A 19,947-nucleotide genomic window follows, 5' to 3' on the forward strand; every position below is an offset into this window, starting at 1 on the left:
AGAAAAAGATTTATGCAAGAAATATGATTTTACTCTCTAGCACATGTCTGTTAAAGGAATGTGAATATACAGGATTCTGGAGAAAAATGTGTACCTTAAAGTATACTTCTTTACCTATAGATAAGTATGGTTATATGCAAAATATACAAAATAATAAGTAGAGATTATAACTAGGTACCATAGAATTTAATATGGCATAGGGTCAAAAGTGACATAAGCCCTAGAATAAATTGTTTTTGTGTTAAAATGAATTTTTGGTGTCATAATCTTCTTTGAGTAATCTGGAAGAATAAAATTGATTTAACCAATTATATTAAAATTTACTGAACTAGTTTCTCTGTGCAATGCAAGATAAATTTAAAAATATTAGATTTTACACAAATAACTCAAAGCATAAAATAAATATTTAATGGGATAAATATTGCCAAACCACATGATTTCATGATTTTATTTACATTAATTTACATTATTTTGATCACGTAAACTGCTCTTCAAAAGAGGAACATGTGTTAGGAGACTGTAGTGGAACACAATGATTAGGTGATAATAACTTGCATAAGAAGGGGTTATTAGTGAAGCTGAAGAAACTATATTTAATTATAGTCACATAATTATAAGGGCCAAAACGTCATCCTTAATGACTGCAAATTTCTGCTACATAATTTTGTATTAGAGTTTTGTTTTGCTGAGACCAGAATTGAATTTCTCTTTATAGTTGTATATACAATTTGCTTAGTGAACATCTGGTGAGTTATATATAATACATATTTTAAATGTAATTTCTAGAGATAAAATAAAATGTACTTCCTCTGTTTTACAAACAGGAAAAAGAATAGAGTTTAAATAAAACATTCAAGGTCATAGTTTTAAAATTGAACATAGTTAATATTTAAAATAAGCAGTTTTTTTTATTTCTTTTAGTTATCCTCAGAATGTTTTATATACAGCACATATTTCCTGTAAAGGAAATAATCAATGTATTTTTAAATTAGTTTCCCCAGTACCAACCACAAACAGTTGAAACACACACTAAGATTCAAGTACAAATAAAAATATATTTTATAAAATTAGATAGTTAACCTCAATATTTTATTCACTCTGAGGAAAATATGACATTTTGTTTTTGAAGTAAAATATGATCATCAGGAAAAACAAAAATAAATTAACTTTTTATTACAGAATGTACTTTATAAATAATTTTAGCTATTTTCAATTATGTTTTAATAAGTGAGACTTTAATGAATTATTGAAAATAAGAAAGCAGGGCCGGTGAGGTGATGCTAGAGGTAAGGAGTCTGCCTTGCAAGTGTTAGCCAAGGAAGGACCACGGTTCAATCCCCCCAGCGTCCCATATGGTCCCCCCAAGCCAGGGGCAATTTCTGAGCACTTAGCCAGGAGTAACCCCTGAGCATCAAACGGGTGTGGCCCGAAAAACAAAACAAAAGAAAATATAGAAAGCTACTACTTTTTCTTGAGCACTGAGTACTCTATTTGACCTTCTACAGCTAATGTAAATAAATAATTAATGGAACAAAATATAGCTACTTTATTTTTTACTCAGAACAAATTGAGATTCTTACAATTTAATAAGGTAAAAAAGCATGATAAAATTATTATTCAAATATTTTTCTCTGCTTTCTAAATTTGCCTTGGAGCAAATATTTATTCTACTTTTATGTGTTTGTGTGTAGGCCACACTCTGTGCTTAGGGCCTACCCCTGTATTTTGCTCAAGAATAATTCCTGACAGGGCTCTGGAAATCAAAGGAATTCCAGGAATCTAACAGGGTTGGGCACTTGCAAGGTAAATGCCCCACCCAATGTACTTTCACTTGAGTGATACTACTTCAATAGAATGAGCGTTTTTAAAACTTACTTGGATTTATAACTTGGTTGTCTTCTTAAATTTTGAACATAATGGTCCTTGAATTTTTCATTAGAGGGAAATACTATTTCAAAGTTATTCATCATAGGTGATTTCTTAACAGGCACATATAAACCTAAAGAAGTGTATTAAATTTTTATTAGAATAAGAGTAAATTTATAGTACCAAGTACAGTTCATGATTTGTGGGAGGGTAATAGCAAATATAAAGAAGGAAAACCAGGTTTAAGAACAAGTTCATATGAAATTTAAACAGACTTAGTAGTCAAATACTACTTTGATCCTGGCATCCATATTTTTCCTACAATATTTCTGATAAATTTGTCTTTTTATATAATGTGTATCCTTTGATATAATTTAGTAAGTTTATAAATTAAACTTATTTAAGAAACAGATTTGAGTAGTTGCTAATACTCGCTTATTTGCTTATCTTGCTCAACTGTACAGTGGATATACCTTCTCATGGAGTCACTCTAAAGACTAAGTAGATCAACATATGTAAATTAATAATAATAATATAATTATATAATAATAATAATTGTACTTGTATGTACAAATTACTTGTGCTTGTTGGTTTGTTTTGTACTGTGCTGTGTTATATTTATATTTGCAATTCTGGGTGGGGTGGAACATTACACATGAAAGGCATATACCCTACCATTGCACCACATCCTTGATACATGCTTTTTATTGTTTAACTTTCTTTTTATGTATCCAGTGTTTTCCTATTATATTATCTAATTACCCTCACATTATTTTTCTTTTTTTCTTAAATGTTATTTTATTGCATTTTTATCTCTTATCTTTTACATAGAACCGTGGGAAAGATTGCTTTATTTACCACATATTCCCATATTTTTCTAAAAAACTAGAAAGAAAGAAATAAAGAAAGGATGGGGCCCAGGGGCCAAGTGGTCTTGAAAGCATTGGTGGAGAAATAAATAAGGGAAAAACTAAATATTCAAACCAAAGTCAATGTAATAGAATCAAGGCACCTAAACATTAACAATCTAAACTTAAAAGGACCTGTTATACTGGCAAGCCAAGGGACAAAGGGAGCGCTCTGGGGCCATTAGTGGAGGGAGGCTGACACTGGTGGTGGGAAAGGTTCATGACTCATTATATATCTGAAATTCAACTATAAAGGACTCTATAAATCACAATTGTTTCATTAAAATAAAAAATTTTAAAGAGTGAATTGCAAGAGAGCCAACTATAGATGAGCCAATCCTCACAACTAGATGTTATTGAAGCACACTGTATTTCTTTTGCCTTAACTAAGTTGTATATTTATGATAGAGAGCTTTGTTAGTGACTGAGGTATATGTATGCTCAATTTGATGTTGATATGTTAGACATAACAGTGTCATATCTGATTAAATACATTGCATTAATCAATTTATGCACTGCTTCTGTTTAGAGACATATATAGACAAAAAATTAAGTAACAATACAGGTAGCCATATTTTAAATGAATTATATATTTTAATTATTTTTTAAAATATTTTAAGATAGCAATATATAAGGGTAATAGAGACAGTAAACCAGTTGATGCTTTCTTTACAGACAGCTGACGATTGTTGGTATTCCATCATGAGTGATATGAGTGCGGAGGGAGACCCTGATACCATAAACAAGAAAGGTAGTAATTTTTTTTATTTTATTTGAAGACAAAAATGCAAAGAAAGGACAAGGTGAAGTTACAGTGGGAAGCCAATTACCCATAAACAGAATTCTCAAAAGAAATCCCCTTGCTGACACCTTAATTTTGAGTTTTCAGCCAAAAAAAACATTAAGAAAAATAAAACATGCACACTCTGTCCCTCAAGTTTCCAGATTGTAGTACATTATAACATTTCTTAGTAGTACACAAAGAAATCTAAAGCCACAAAATTTATGTAACTCCTTTAACATTAAAGGCTATAGTATTGTTGACACAGTTGATCATAATATATTATTTCATTAAGGATGAGTCAAAGAAGCACAGCAAAGACGGTGTTAGAGCGGCAATTGTTTGCAAGGCCCAGCAAAATATAGGGGACATGGAAAGGAAAAGCCTTGGCCAATATAAGGAGACCTTTCCTCTGAATTTTTCTGGCATAAGACCAACTCTAGGCTCTAGGTATACGAGCTTGTCCAACCCAAGCCATTGTCTGTAGTGCCAATATACTTTTATTTTTTACACAGTCACTGTTGTTGGTATCAGGTTTCTGTAGCTAAGGATCCTGGAATATGTCCATATCCTACATCAAATTCAGGATGATGCAGAGCGTCCTTTAATTTCACTCGTAATTAGAGGGTGATGCAGGGAGCTTGGTCCTGAAAGCTGATTGTTGTTGTTAAGTCCTCTGGGTGTTAAAGGGAAGTCTCTGTTGGATAGGTCTATGCCAGAGCAGTGGTAGGGTCTTCCCGGGTAGAGGATTGCTTTCAGGTGATGTAGTACACAACCTTGGTTGTTTTGTAGATGGCATCCCTGTTTCAGGGGTAAATGACAATGCCCATTCTTCTGAGGCCTGAGCCAGGTCTTTTTTGACAATGTTCAGGGTGTAAGGTCCCACTGCATTACAAGATTTGTGTGTTCTCAACTCTCTTAGATAAGAACATGTTTGTATATAATTTCCCATTTTAATGTGCCTATGCAAAGGAAGAACAATGCCACATGGCGAGATTGGTGCCTATGAGGATGCTAGAACAAGTCCAACAATCCCCTTGACGTGGTTATAACATAAACTTTAAATGGAGGGACACTTCTACAGACTTCGAAAGATAGCAATTTATAAAAATGATTACTATATTAAAGTTTTGGTGAGAAAACATGACATTAAAGTAGGAAATGATTGAAAATGGATACACATTTTAAATATGTTGCAAAAGTTATTAAAACAAAATAAAAATTAGAGAAAAAAAGATGATGCAGTGTTAGGAACTATCAAAATCTGAAGATGCCTGCTAAGGAAAAGCCTCATGAAAAAGAAACTAATTTCTTTTTTTTTTTTGTTTTGTTTTTTGTTTTTTTGTTTTTTTCAGGTCACACCCATTTGATGCTCAGGGGTTATTCCTGGCTAAGTGCTCAGAAATTGCCCCTGTCCTGGGGAGGACCATATAGGACACGGGGGATCAAACCGCAGTCCTTCCTTGGCTAGGGCTTGCAAGGCAGACTCCTTACCTCTAGCGCCACCTCACCGGCCCAGAAGCTAATTTTTTTTTTGAAAAAGAAACTAATTTCTGATTTTCTTGCTCTTCCCCTCCAAACGTTTACAACAGGGTGTCAAACTCAATTTTCTTGGGGGCCGCAGGAGGCAAAATCAGGTGAGGCAGGGCCACATAAGGGATTTCACAAAAAAACGTCCTCAAACGTCATTATTAACAGTTTTAATTATTTCTTCTGAACATGAATAGAACATTGAGTGAAGATCATGAACAGTTCTTCTGAACATTGGCATCTTTTGCCTATTCCTTGCTGCCAGAGACTTGACAGCGCTTCTTCTCACAAATCTGAACCACATTTGGCTTTAGAGAGGAAGCAGTTGAGACCCTCAGTATGGCTTGAAGATGATCATCATTAAGTCTAGACCTGTACTTCGACTTATTGAAGTTCAATGTGGAGAATAACTTTTCACACAAATATGTGCTCCGCAAAAGGCACATGGTGCGCTTGAACATTCGGGAAAGCTCAGGGAAGCTGGAGGGCAATTCTCTCAAAAATTGCCCATGCATGTCTGCTTTTCCGCTAACCTCCCTGAACTTGGCTTTGAGATCAGAGTTGCACTGCAGGTCAATGAGCTCCTTTTGAGCTCATTTGAAGCACAGGAGGGGCAATCTTGCACATCAAAAAAAAAGGGGGTCCACAAAAAATTTGGAAAGTGGCTCTCTGCTTTTTGAAGTCTGCAAATCTGTGATCAGATTCCTTCTCTAGCTTAAAAATAGCATCAACATATTTCTCACCACTGAATGGTATGCCTGCACCCCACAAGTTCCTTGCATGCTGGGAAATGGCAAAGGTTTGTCTGAGAGAGCTGGGGTTTCTATAACACAAGTTTTGTAGAGAATGCTCTCACGTTGTCATAAGCAGCACTGATAAGCTGCCCCAGGCCTTGTAACATCTTGTTTAGTACATTCAGCTTATGTGTGATGTCAACAAAAAAAGCTAAGTCCATCAGCCATTTGTGATCACTCAACTCAGAAAAAGCATTCCCATCCTTCTCCATGAAAGCTTTCATTTTTCTCAACTCAAAAAATCTTTTCAGGACATTTCCCCTGCTGAGTCAACGTACCTCAGTGAAATAGAGCACATCTCCACATTCTGACTTCATTTCCTCTAAAAAAGCACAGAACCTCCTGTGCTTTAAGCCCCTGGATTTGATTTGGTTGATGCATTTCACAACAACAGACATCACATTGTCACATGGCAGGCATTTACTGTAAAGGGCCTGCTGATGGATAATGCAGTGAAGAACAATGGCCTTCTCTACACCCTCTTCAAGTTTTTTTGGAACAAGTGCCACCAGTCCATTTTTCCTCCCTGTCATCAATGGCGCTCCATTGGTTATTATTCCAACAAACCGTGGCAAACCTGCATTCTCAATGGCATCACACAGATGCCAAAATATCTCATTAGCATGGTCTGGCCATGAATTATTGTGAGCAGCTCCTCCGTCAATTCAAAATTGCAATCAACACCATGAACATAAATTGTGAGCTGCACAGTGTCTGTTATATCTGTGCCCTTGTTAAGAGCAAACTGAATATGCATCAAAACATTTGGCTTTCTCACACAGTTGATGATAAATGTCACTTGACATGTCAGAAATGTGCTCTGCCACAGTGTTGGCAAATAGGCTGATTTTGCTAAACTGACCTTTATTTTCTGGACAGATAATACTTGCAGCCTGTGACATGCATTTTTAAACAAACTTTCCTTCTGTGTATGGTTTCCCTGCCTTAACAATCATCTCACTAACCATGTAACTAGCTTTGACTGATGCAAGATTCTCTTTGGTTGTTTTCTTGAAGAAATCTTGTTGCCTCATTAGACATGCTTTAAGACTGGCAACCCACTTGGCTCTCTCATTTCCTTGATATTTTGCACATTCCTCAGCATGTTTAGTTGAATAATGGTGTTTCAAGTTGTATTCCTTGTGCACTGCAACTTTCTCTGAGCAAATAAGACATGAGGGGATGCCCCTGTGCTCAACAAAAAAATACTGCGTCTCCCACCTTTCCTGAAATTGTCTGTGCTCGTCATCAATCTTTCTCTTCACTGCAGGCTTTGATGAAGTCATGATGAAGGTATGACTAAATCTAATTCTGTAATAAACTTCTCTCCCTTAGGCCTCCGATAATGCAAGAGACAGTGGGCAGGAGCAGCAGAAATGACATCTACGCTAGGCGCAACGTATTCACAATTATTCGCTTACCAAATATTCGCAATAAAAAGAAATACAAATGTCCAAAAGACACATGAAAAAATGCTCTACATCATTAATCATCAGGGAGATACAAATCAAAACAACGATGAGATATCACCTCACACCACAGAGATTGGCACATATCACAAAGAATGAGAACAAACAGTGTTGGTGGGGATGTGGAGAGAAAGGAACTCTTATCCACTGCTGGTGGGAATGCCATCTAGTTCAACATTTATGGAAAGCGATATGGAGATTCCTCCAAAAACTGGAAATTGAGCCCCCAAACAACCCAGCTATATCACTCCTGGGAATATACCCTAGGAACACAAAAAATACAATACAAAAATCCCTTCCTTACACCTATATTCATTGCAGCACTATTTACCATAGCAAGACTCTGGAAACAACCAAGATGCCCTTCAACAGACGAATGGCTAAAGAAACTGTGGTACATATACACAATGGAATATTACGCAGCTCTCAGGAGAGATCAAAGAATGAAATTTTCCTATACATGGATGTACATGGAATCTATTATGCTGAGTGAAATAAGTCAGAGAGAGAGAGAGAAAGACGCAGAATGGTCTCACACATATATGGGTTTTAAGAAAAATGAAAGACATTCTTGCAATAACAATTTTCAGACACAAAAAGGGAGAAGGGCTGGAAATTACAGCTCACCTCATAAAACTCACCACAAACAGGGATGAGTTTTGTTAGAGAAATAACTACATTTCGAACTATCCTAATAATGAGAATGTATGAAGGAAATTGAAAGCCTGTCTAGAGTACAGGTGAGGGTTGGGTGGGGAGCAAGGAGACTTGGGACATTGGTGATGGGAATGTTGCACTGGTGATGGGTGGTGTCTTTACATGACTGAAACCCAAACAACAAATCATATATGTAATCAAGGTGTTTAAATAAAAATATATTAAAAAATCTCAAAAAAATTGCATTAAACATTTCCATAACCCTGAACAGAATGCTCAGAGTATGCGAATGTTTAATGCGATTTTTTTTCTTACTAATGCGGTTTTTATTGTGATTATTCGGTAAGCTAATAATTGCGAATACTGCGGTATTTGAAGGCCGGCCACGGGCCACAAAATCTTGTACAGAGAGCCACAAATGGCCCGCGGGCCATGAGTTTGAGACTCCTGGTCTACAAGAAATAGTAGAGAAGGATGAAATGGATCTGTAGAGAGAGTGTGCAAATAATCTACATAAGATGGGCTATATATACAACGCATTCCTGCCAATTGCTATTGGTTACTCAAGTCTCTTCTACTTACCTATCTTCATTGATATCTAAAAAATATTTTTAAGTCAGCAGCTACACAGCGCTATAAAGGATGCAATTCAGAAAAGACCTCACTTCAGTACAAATAGATCATTTCTTATCTTAATTCTAAAAGAACTAAGTGCTTATGAGAACAGATTAACAAATATTATTTACAACTTCAAGTGGATGCACATATTAATGTCATTAGAGTGACAAAAACTAATTACTAAAGAGCTGAAACAGTAGGCTTTAAATGTGCTGTTTGAAAAAATGAATTGTCCTAAAACCATTTATTAAAATTAACTGGATAATAATCCACACCATTTTACTCCTCCTCTGGACTTAGTGATGTTTACTTATGAATTACATAGAAGCTGGTATACTAAACATAGTTCATGATTTTTATTGAGCCCTATAACACTCTGAAGCAGAAATAAACCATTAAAATAAGAACCGTCTAAACATTTTCCACTATATAATACAAGATGCATTTTTACTCTGATAAAAATTCAATGATATTGAAAATTAAAAAGTAAAAACAAGGCTGTCAAATGAACTATTTCACTTTTCATTACGGTCAAAAAATTGACATTTTATGAATAAAAAAGGTGATGCAAATGTAAAACTGAGCTCAGTACAAGTTATCTGAATATATTTAATAGTTTTTTTTTGTTTTGACTTTGGGTTTTTTTTGGGGAGGGGTGCCGCCACAGCCACACCCGGTGACACTCAGGAGTTACTCTTGGCTATGCACTCAGAAATTGCTCCTGGGTTGGGGCACCATTTTGGGATGCTGGGGGATCAAACTGCAGTCAGTCCTAGGTTAGCACATGCAAGGCAAATGCTTTATGGATTGCGCCACTGTTCCAGCCCCATAGTTTTTTTATTTGGGGAGAGAATGTTGCCCCAAACCCAATGGCATCAACAACTATTCCTGGGTCTCTGTTCAGCAGTGACAGCAGCTGGTATTGAAGGGATCATTTAAAATATTGGGGATTCAAGCAATAATTGAGTCTTAAGCACTATACTACCTCTCCAGTCCCAGGCTATTTTGGTTTGGGTGCAGAAAGACTGGATTGAGTCACACGTGGCAGTTTATGAGAATACTCCTGTCTCTGTATTAGAAAACACTCTTGGTAGTATTTAGGGAGCTGCATATGGTGCCAGGAACAAACCAGGGTTAGCTGCACTAAAGTCAATTGTCTTACTGCCCAGGCCCATTATTTAGAATTTAAGATGAATCTTTATTTCCTATAACTAAAATATAAGGTATTTCGAGTGGAGTTTGTGTGTTGAAATGGAAACAAAAATTTTTAATTAAATAAAGTATATAAAATGTTGGATTATTCTTTAAAAATCATTCTTTTTGATATATTTCTGATACCCAGCTGTGTCTTGCTCTAATGTAGGAAATTACTAATATTTTACAAAGTTTTTAATATTTTCTCTATCATTTTTTCAAGTACAGCTATCAATAAGTCATATAACAAAGACTTACATTATTTATTTATCTGAACTGGATATGACAGAATGATTATAATGTTTTGCTTATATCGGGCACTATTTTATATGAAATAATATTTAAATTTATTTCAGTGTAGAGGATGCAATTTCTGGTACCTAGTTTCTAATTTCTTAACAGTAATGAACTTCAAGTTAACAATTCCACTGAAATCTATACACAAATATTCAAAATCTCTGTAAGAACTGAATATCTTTTATCCTTTCTAGGAATAAATGCCTTCATTTTCATTTTTTCTGACATTTCTCTTTCCTTAGACTTTTGTTTCTATTTTTGAGAGACTTCCTTCTATGATTTCTGCATGAGATAAGCTCTCCTATTCAAAAATAGCTCTCCTATTTCAAAAATTTAAAATAAAACATAAACCAAATCCAGGATAATTCAACCTCACCAATACCAATAAAAATTAATTGATTAGAACTAAGAAGAGTTAATTTAGAGAAACAAGACTTAGCATTATAAAAATACATTATTTAAACCATAATAGGTAGAATTAATAAAAAAATAGAAAACATTTTGACATATTCCCAGAACAATTCCCAAGAACCTGGTTTTTATTTCTGATCTAAAGCAAATATAAAAAAACTAGGTAATGTCATACATTTTTCTTAACTCAACGATTTCTAGGAAGGGTCTGAGAGATATCTGAATGAGTAAAACCATTGCCTTTTATGAAGTAACCTGAGTTGGTTCTGTGGCATCTCATAACTCCCACAAACTTTGTCAGAAGTAAACCTTGAGCATAAAGTCAGAAGTAAACCTGACACAAAGTTGTGTGTGTCCTCCCCTTAAATTTTTAGACAAAACTAAAATGTAGTAAAAGACGGAATTACCACAATTACACACAATTACAGATATTCAGGAGAACTGAGCAAGGCAGAGGCACTTCTTGCTTTCTAAGTTTTGTGCCTCTAGAACAGGGGTCCTCAAGCTTTTAAGCAGAGGGCCAGTTCACTGTCTCTCAAACTGTTGGAAGGCTGGAATATAAATAAACCATGAAATGAAATTCCTACGCACACTGCACATGTTTTAGAAAGGGGGGAACAAATACAAAATTTAAAATAAAGAACAAGAAAAAGTGAAGTCCACAAACTTACCAGTACTTCACTGGGAATATTGGGCTTGCTTTTGGTGGCCCATAGTTTGAGGACTCCTGCTCGAGACGGAGAGGAGGACTTGAGAAACAGAGAGAAGGAAGGGAGTCTCCGAGGGAGTGCACATTCCACACATGCACACTCTGGGCCTGAACGAGTCAGCTGCTAAGCAGGACACGCACAGTGGCAGAAACACCAGGTGGGCTATATAATGTCCTCAGAGGGCCACACCTGGCCCACAAACCTATAGTTTGAGTAACCCCTGCTCTTTCTAAAATGATTGCTACAAAACCAACACTGAACACTAGTTACCCTTTTCATCTTTTGTCCTAAGTATTGAAATAAAAACCCTCTACATCCACACAACAAAAAAAGCTCTAATAAAAAATATAGACTACTGAGAGGAAAATATTTTCACATGATATATTACCACCTTTTATTTATATATTTTTATCCAAGATTTTCTTATTTATATTCTAATTATCAATTAATTGATATTCAAATGTATAAAGCACTCACAAAACTCAACAACCCAAAAATATAACCATTTGTCCATACATGGATCAGAGTTGAACAGACCCTTCCCTAAAGAAGACATATGGATAGACAACAGGCACATAAAAAAGTGCTTAGAGTCACTATTAGGGAAATGAAACTGAAAACAACAATGAGATTTCATCTCATGTCAGCTAGAAAGCCACACATTCAAACTCTGGAAACATCAAGTATTTGTGGGGTTGTGGTGAATAAAGAGCCTTCACCCATTGTTGGTGGGAATGTCATCTGGTCCAGTGGAATTTCATATTGTCTACGATAAACAATATGGAGATCTATCCAAAAACACAGGACTAAAAATCCCATGTGACTCAGTGATACTACTTCTTAGCATCTATCCCAAAGTACAAAAATAATAATTCAAAAGCTACATTTGAGCCCAGCACTGCATGGTATCCTGAACACCACTAGGTGCAGCCTTGATGGCACCCACACTTTGTGACTAAGTAGCATAAGTATTATCAGGCCTAGCACCAATAAGGCCTGCACAGATGCACAGAGAATCAGAGTGACGCCTGAGCCTCCTGAGTACTCCTTGAAGGCTTTCTTGTTTTTATTTCCTGTCCCTCCCCTCCTATCCTCTACACCCTAAAAATATGTATGACTTTAAAAGCAACTAATCAGGAAAGTCACATAATTATTGTATAGAAGGGCAGGGTGGGGTTGTGGAACCTTGAGTTAATGTACTGTAGAATGAAATCAATGGGTATGTATTTTATTGAGCAAGATAGCATCTAACCAGTGTGGCTCTAAAAAATAAATTAGCAAGCTGTTTTGCGTCATGCTTTTGTGACCACCATTCAATAAAAGAAGTAGGAAGCAAAAATGAAAATAAACATAGACATATTTGAATACATTAATATTACTATGATAAACAAAATGAACATATAAAATTCTGTATTTTGTCATTAGAGAATATAGGAGACATTCAACATCAAAACATAATTAAGTTAGATAATTATAATAATTACTATTATTACAAAAGTAAAAATAAGCTAATGTCCTTATATTGAAACATCTAAGTCATCTAAGAATGAAAAATTACATAATGGGGAGCCAGAGAGATAGCATGGAGGTAGAGCATTGCCTTGCATGCAGAAGGACTGTGGTTCAAATCCCGGCATCCCTATAATCCCCTGACCCTGCCAGGAGTGATTACTGAGCGTAGGACCAGGCTTAGCCCCTGAGTGCTGCCAGGTGTGACCCAAAAACAAAAAAAAATTACATAAATGAATTTTAAATATACTCAGAACTAAACAAATGTTATATTTGATAAAAGTGACACATAAAAGGTGTTGTTAGGTAAATAATCATTGGTGTTCTGAATGCATGATTTCAATGTTCAGAAAGAACTTTTCTGCTATGAACAACAAGAAATTGTAGCACCAACAGAATGCCTGACACTTCAATTAGGTTTTATTTGAAAATGCTATTATCTTTTACAGGTTTTCGGGTTTTCCTTTAAATTTGATTCTCCCCACTTCATTCAACCTAACACTAGTCAGGTTACCACCTGTACTTCTGCTGATCAACCATGGATTGGATGCACCTCAGACTTAAGCCACCATTTGATTTATTACTCATGTTCAGATAATTCACTAGAGCAGACCCCTGCTCTAAAATCCATTTATTTACTCACTCTCATTTACTCTCATAAAACCCATTTACTCACTCAATTTTTGATTTATAATAAAAGCAAGAGAAAGAGATGCAAACTTTCAGGTCTCATCCACTCTCCCTGGTACACCATTTGCTCACCCACCTGGGAAGTCTCTCTTTGGACTGTATCTTGGGGTGCTGGGGGCAGGATAGAGCTCAAGCTTACTTCTGGCTCTAAACTCTGGGATCATTCCTGGTGATACTCCTGGGGTCATATGAAGTGACAGGGATCATACTCAGGTAGGTTGTGAGCAAAGCAAACTGTCCCTTTTGGGCTTTTTATTGAGGCCCGATTATAAGGTCATGATTGAGTAAATCACTAGCTTATGGTTATTGTTCCAACCTCAAGGCACTATCCAAAGGGAGAGAGACTGAAGGTTCCAACCTCTGTAATTACATGATTATCTCCTACAGCAAACAGCCCCATCTTTAGGAGCTTTCAAATGGCTTCTTATTGCATAACAAGACTCTTAAATATACTCATTACTTGGGATACAAATTTAGTTTAGTGCTATAAATTTGAATAAAATTAAATATATAATTCTTATAAGAAAATCATAATATCACAAACACTTTCTTACAACATTTTAAAAAATTGGGGCTGGAAGGATAGCATGGAGGTAGGCGTTTGCCTTGCATGCAGAAGGACAATGGTTCCAATCCCAGCATCTCATATGGTTCCCTGAGCTTGCCAGGAGCGATTTCTGAACACAAAGCCAGAATTAACCCCTGAATGCTGCCAGATGTGGCCCAAAGAACAAAAACAAACAAAAATAACTGCAATGAAATATCTTTCCACCATACCTAGAATGTCCAAAAAAAAAAATTTTAAAGCTAACAATACCAAGTTTTGTGAGGTACGGACAAATGAAATCTCATATATTTCTGATGGAAGTGAAAAAAAAATTCTAATCACTTTAGAGATCTTTTTGTGACCTGGGAAATTAATAGTCCTTGACCCAGAAATTTGATTTCAAAAGAAATAAAAACAGTCTCTCTGAGTTTTATACAAAAATGTTTATAGCAATGTAATTCATAAAAGTCCCAAATGAAAGAACTCCAAACATCCATTAAGAGAATGGATTAAAAAAATGATGGTATATTCATATTAAATTATTCTCAATAATTATAAAAAGCAAATTACTGCTATATTCAAGAACATTTATTGAATCTAAAAATATACAGATTGGAAAAAAATGAACCCAAACAAACAAGGAAATGTAGCATAAGAGTTAAGGCATTTTTCAAATATGTAACTGACCCTGTTTTATTCTCAGCTCATATCTAATTTCCCGAGCACTGTCATGGGTCACTTTTGAACACCAGGAATAACTCCTCTGAACACATTATTTTGGTTTCAGCATGATGTATATTTAAAAAGTTGAATAACAGGTGAAACATTATTTTATGCTGCTTTAGTGGAGATCAGTCTAGAGTAGGCTTTAAAGGAAATTAGAAGATATAATTATCATATGCATGGAATAGCAACCCACACTTACTAAAATGTATTGTGGCTGATCGCATTGTTTGAAAATGGCACAATACTATCACACTATACATTGTTCAGCAAAGTGTATTTTCTAGTGTCCCTTAAAGATGTGTGATTATTCATTTGAATCTGGTCTTAACAAAGTGATCTGTTTGACTGATAGACTAGGGCAGTGACAATCTGGGTCATATGATAGGGGGTGTGGGTCATATGACTCCATACTACTTTAAAAAAAAGTTTGTCATTTCTTGATCTCTAAGAACCTTCTTAAAGAATCTAGTCTTATGCAGCCCAATTTTAGAATTAGGTTCTAATTCTCAGAATTCCAGATGACAGCAAATAGCTATTGTGATATTCAATCCATTTATCTACAACTTCATTTGACATCTAATTAAAATATCAGAAAGACCTCCCAAAATAACTCCCCACCAATTTCGGAATACAAGAATTCATTGTTGTGCTCACTTTGGCAACACATACACTAAAAAAAAAAGTGAATTTTGCAATGAACACAAAGAAAATAGAATTTTAAGTAAATATATATTATTTTTGTGACAGCATATAATAGAAACAAATCTGATTCAAACTAGAAATTTATTTCTCTCTGATGTTAAAAATTTGGGGCCAGAATAATAATACAGTGGGGAAGGGCATTTGCCTTGCATGTGAATGACTTATGTTCGATCCTTGCCATCCCATGTGGTCCTCTGAGCCTGCCAGGAGTGATTCCTGAATGCAGAGCCAGGTTACTCCTACCCCTGAGCATTACCAGGTGTGGACCCAAAACAAACAAACAAATTAAGTCTAAGTGCTGAGGAAATAGTACACCTGGGAAGGCTTTTGCCTTGCACACATTCAACCCTGATTTGGTCCCCTGAACCACATATGGTTACTCAAGTTCTTCAGGTGTGATTCCTGAGCACAGAATCAGAAGTAAAACCTGTGTTTTCTCCAAAACAAATAAGTAAAATGTCTAAAGCTAAACCATTGTCAATGGTCTATTTGATTAATTCACAATAACTAAAAGTTCCATCTATATTTTTCTGCCCTCGACATTGTCAAGTCTATAATTACTTCAGGTTGTTCTTGGTTTATAGAGTATCAAAGTAACATTTCAATTTGTCTTTCAAAAATAAGAAAATATAGAGCTCTATGTGCTATTGATTCCCATTTTCTGATCAAAGATATCTAGACCAGTATGTCGTTATTGTTTTAGATTTAGTCATTTTTTGGTATTTGAGCCACACCCAGCAGTGCTCAGGGGTTTACTTCTGGCTCTGCATTCGGAAATTTGCTCCTGACAGGCTTAGGGGACCATATAGGATGCCGAGTATCAAACTTGGGTCAGTTCCAGCTTGGCCACGTGCAAGGCAAATGCCTTACCACTATGTTTATTGCTCTGGCCCCTAATTTAGTAATTTTATCTTCTTGTTTCTTCTGAAATCTCCTATCCTAGTCTTATCTTTCCTATAACTATGACATATTAATATAGATAATTATAAATGTAACATTCATAGTGATAAATCTGAGAATTTTCCTAGTTCTCAACTCCAGTTTAAGTCCTTTTTCAAATAATAAAATACTATATCAAATTATAGCACAAGTATATGATTTTAATTTTCTATTACAAAGTTAAACTGTATATATTAGTCATAAATATTAATTATAAATGTTTTGTAAACAATTTGTTACAAAGATGATGATATGCCCATTTGAGGACTTACATATTTTAAAACCCACCAACTGGACATTTTTTACCAAATGATATGAAGGTTAAAACTGATGAAACTTAAAAACATCTTTTTTAGAAATAGATAAAAAACTAAGAATATTTCATCTTAAAAAGAGATGCATGCGGGCCCAGAGAGATAGCACAGTGGCGTTTGCCTTGCAAGCAGCCGATCCACGACCAAAGGTGGTTGGTTTGAATCCCGGTGTCCCATATGGTCCCCCGTGCCTGCCAGGAGCTATTCCTGAGCAGACAGCCAGGAGTCACCCCTGAGCACCGCCGGGTGTGGCCCAAAAACCAAAAAAAAAAAAAAAAAAAAAAAAAGAGATGCATGTATAATAGGATATCAAGAGTGCCTTTTAAATATGAAAAGCACAAACTTAAGTATGCCTTTTAAATATGAAAAGTTTTCATACTTAGCGATTAAACACACACGTGCGCGTGTGTGCACACACACACAAACACACACACACACACACCATCAGCTTTCTTCCTTTCTTGACTAACTTTTTTTCAGGTAAAAAGCTAAAGCTAATTAAAGTCACTTGCTTCTCCTCAATTTAATTTGATTTGATTTGATTTAATTTGTAGAAAGACAAATCAAGCTCACTTACATATGACTAGGTAAACCGCAGACAACAAAATTTGGGGATTGTGAAGAATGGTCCTGGGATGGGAAGGTGCTGTAGCAGCCTCCCCTGGAGTTGGCAGTGCTAAGGGAGAAGTGACTGGACAATGGATCTTGAGAGATTTGAGGCTATAGAAAAACAGAAGCATAACAGTTTTCTACTTTTGAAATAGAAGAGGTATTCAAAAGCAGAGAGAACAATTAGGTATTCCTCCTTTACTGACACATAAGCCTTAGAGATCACTTTACAAGTCCTGGGCAAAAGCAGATACTAGGACCGAATAGCTAAGCCATGAAGCAGAACAGAGAATTGGAGTATGCCTTTGGAGGCTGGACACAATGATAAAAATAAACTTAAAACTACCAGTAATTTTTAAACAAAAATTATTTCCTTTCACCTTTCATCAAACATTTATTTACGAGGCTGGAGAGGTGGTGCTAGCAGTAAGGGGTCTACCTTGCAAGCGCTAACCTAGGATGGACCACAGTTTGATCCCCCGGACAACCCATATGGTCCCGAAGCCACGGGCGATTTCTGAGTGCATAGCCAGGAATAACCCCTGAGCTTCACTGGGTGTGGACCCCCCCCAAAAAAGACAAGACAAGAAAAGAAACATTTATTTACTTGTTTACCAAGGAAAATCACAACTAACTGGTAACAAAGTAATAAAGACTTGACAGTCTTAGTAAATATCTTTAATCTCTATTACTTATTATAGTAAGTCATTTGGCTTTGATGCAAACTATTAATATGATGAATGATTTGTGAAGAAATCACAAGAGTGGAAGTAATTGTCCATGTTTTTTTTCATTAGATTTATGTTGTGTACCAGTACTTTTAATTGATTTGCAGCAATTAACTTACAATAGAAAATAAAGAAAATTATGTAAACATATAAATTTGGAATAAAGGAGTTTAATTTTTTTCATAGTTAATACTAACAAATGGTATATGCGTTACTTTAAGTTTTCGCCATTTGTAAAATTCAGTTTGGTTCAATTTTTACAAAAATAAACATACTGATGATATTTGAGATTTCTGTATCAGACATAAAAATAACTAAAGATTTGGTCTCTTCGCTTGATAAATTACAATCCAACGGAAAAGGACTGGCCTCTAAACAAATATTATCTCCTTTTAATATGCTGAATTCTAAGAAAAGACTCTGGCTTTAGAAAAGGAAATGTATATAAGGAAAATGTCTGATGAATGTCATTTTTAAGGAGTGGGTGTGATTGTACAGGAGCTAGGCATTTGCTTTAAATGCTGACCTGGATTTGATTCTTGACACCAATATGGTCCCCTGCCTTGCCAAAAGTGATCTTTGAGCATGGATCCAGGGTTAAATCCTCGGCACCACTGGTGTGACCTCAAAAGAAAAAAAAAGTTACTTTTTATAATGGGTTGACAAGATTTAGAAAAGAGTCAATTTAAGTTTAAATATGTATATAAATATTTTATGTCTATCTTCTTAACAGAATTATATGTGTATTTTGGCCTACATTCAAAGATGTCATTTGTAACTAATTATTACGATATTTTGGGACATTGGTGATGGGAATGTTGCACTGGTGATGGGTGGTGTTCTTTACATGACTGAAACCCAAACACAATCATGTATGTAATCAAGGTGTTTAAATAAATTTTAAAAAAATTAAAAAAATAAAATAAAATAAAATAATATTGGAGACAAAAAAATAAATAAATAAAGTACTGGGGCTTGACAGCTGTATAGTATAGGATATATATAGTATAGTATGTACTATATACTATATTGTATATATACTATATATACTACATACTATATGTATACTATATACTAGATATAGTATATATTGTATATATGTGTAATATATAGTATATATGCTATATATACTCTATGTTATATCTATATAGTATAGTATAGTATTGTATAGTATAGTATAGTATAGTATAGTATAGTATAGTATAGTATAGTATAGTATAGTATAGTATAGTATAGTATAGTATAGTAGGCAGGCTGCATGCATTCCACTTTTCCAACCAGAATTCCATTCTCAGGACACCTTAAAGTCCCTCTATTCTTCCCAGGAATGATTCTTGAGCATAAATCTCAGAAGTCCTGAGCACCGCTGTGTATTTTCCAAAACCCACAAATAAATAACTAAAAAGTTAAAAATTCAAAGAACAATAGATTTCTTTCGTCCCCCAAACAATAAAACTATGTTTTAAACTGTTTTTTTTTTGTGATTTACAGAATGCATAAATCAGTCTCCAGTTTATCTTTAACCCAACCAAGAATTTTTTAAAGAAGAAACAAGGAAGTCATGAAAGAAAATGTCCTTATGCTGAAAGTCATATTTTAGATTGAGAAAGCAAGAAAAATCAGCAACATTACAAAAGAAAATGCAAATTACCAGTATATCAAAGGATGAAGAACTTCCCAAATGTTAAAATGAATGTGCGATGGCTCACTAAACATGGTAGAATTGACCATGAAGTATTCAGCAGAAAATGCGAGTGTGGATATTCAGAAAATTGATTATGCAAACTTTAAGAAGCTCCCTGTTATAAAACATCTTAATATCTGCATTAGCAATTTTTACTAAAAAAACTCTTCTAAGTTTGACATCTTAAAAATGTCTTAGCATTGAATCTGATCAAATAAATTTGGAGTGTTGCCATGTCCTAAAAGATAAAAGAGCCTTAGCTCT

General features: G+C 35.1%; 1 protein-coding gene across 1 annotated transcript in view; it reads right to left on the reverse strand.

The window, feature by feature from the left end:
- Positions 1-19,947, reverse strand: part of TMEM232 (transmembrane protein 232) — a 189,383-nt gene that overhangs the window by 154,885 nt on the left and 14,551 nt on the right. The window contains 1 exon segment of the mRNA XM_049769101.1: positions 1,876-1,999. Within this exon segment, the coding sequence (XP_049625058.1) occupies positions 1,876-1,999 (124 nt within the window).

The sequence above is a fragment of the Suncus etruscus genome, chromosome 2 (assembly GCF_024139225.1).
Source record: "Suncus etruscus isolate mSunEtr1 chromosome 2, mSunEtr1.pri.cur, whole genome shotgun sequence".
NCBI classification, from domain to species: domain Eukaryota; kingdom Metazoa; phylum Chordata; class Mammalia; order Eulipotyphla; family Soricidae; genus Suncus; species Suncus etruscus.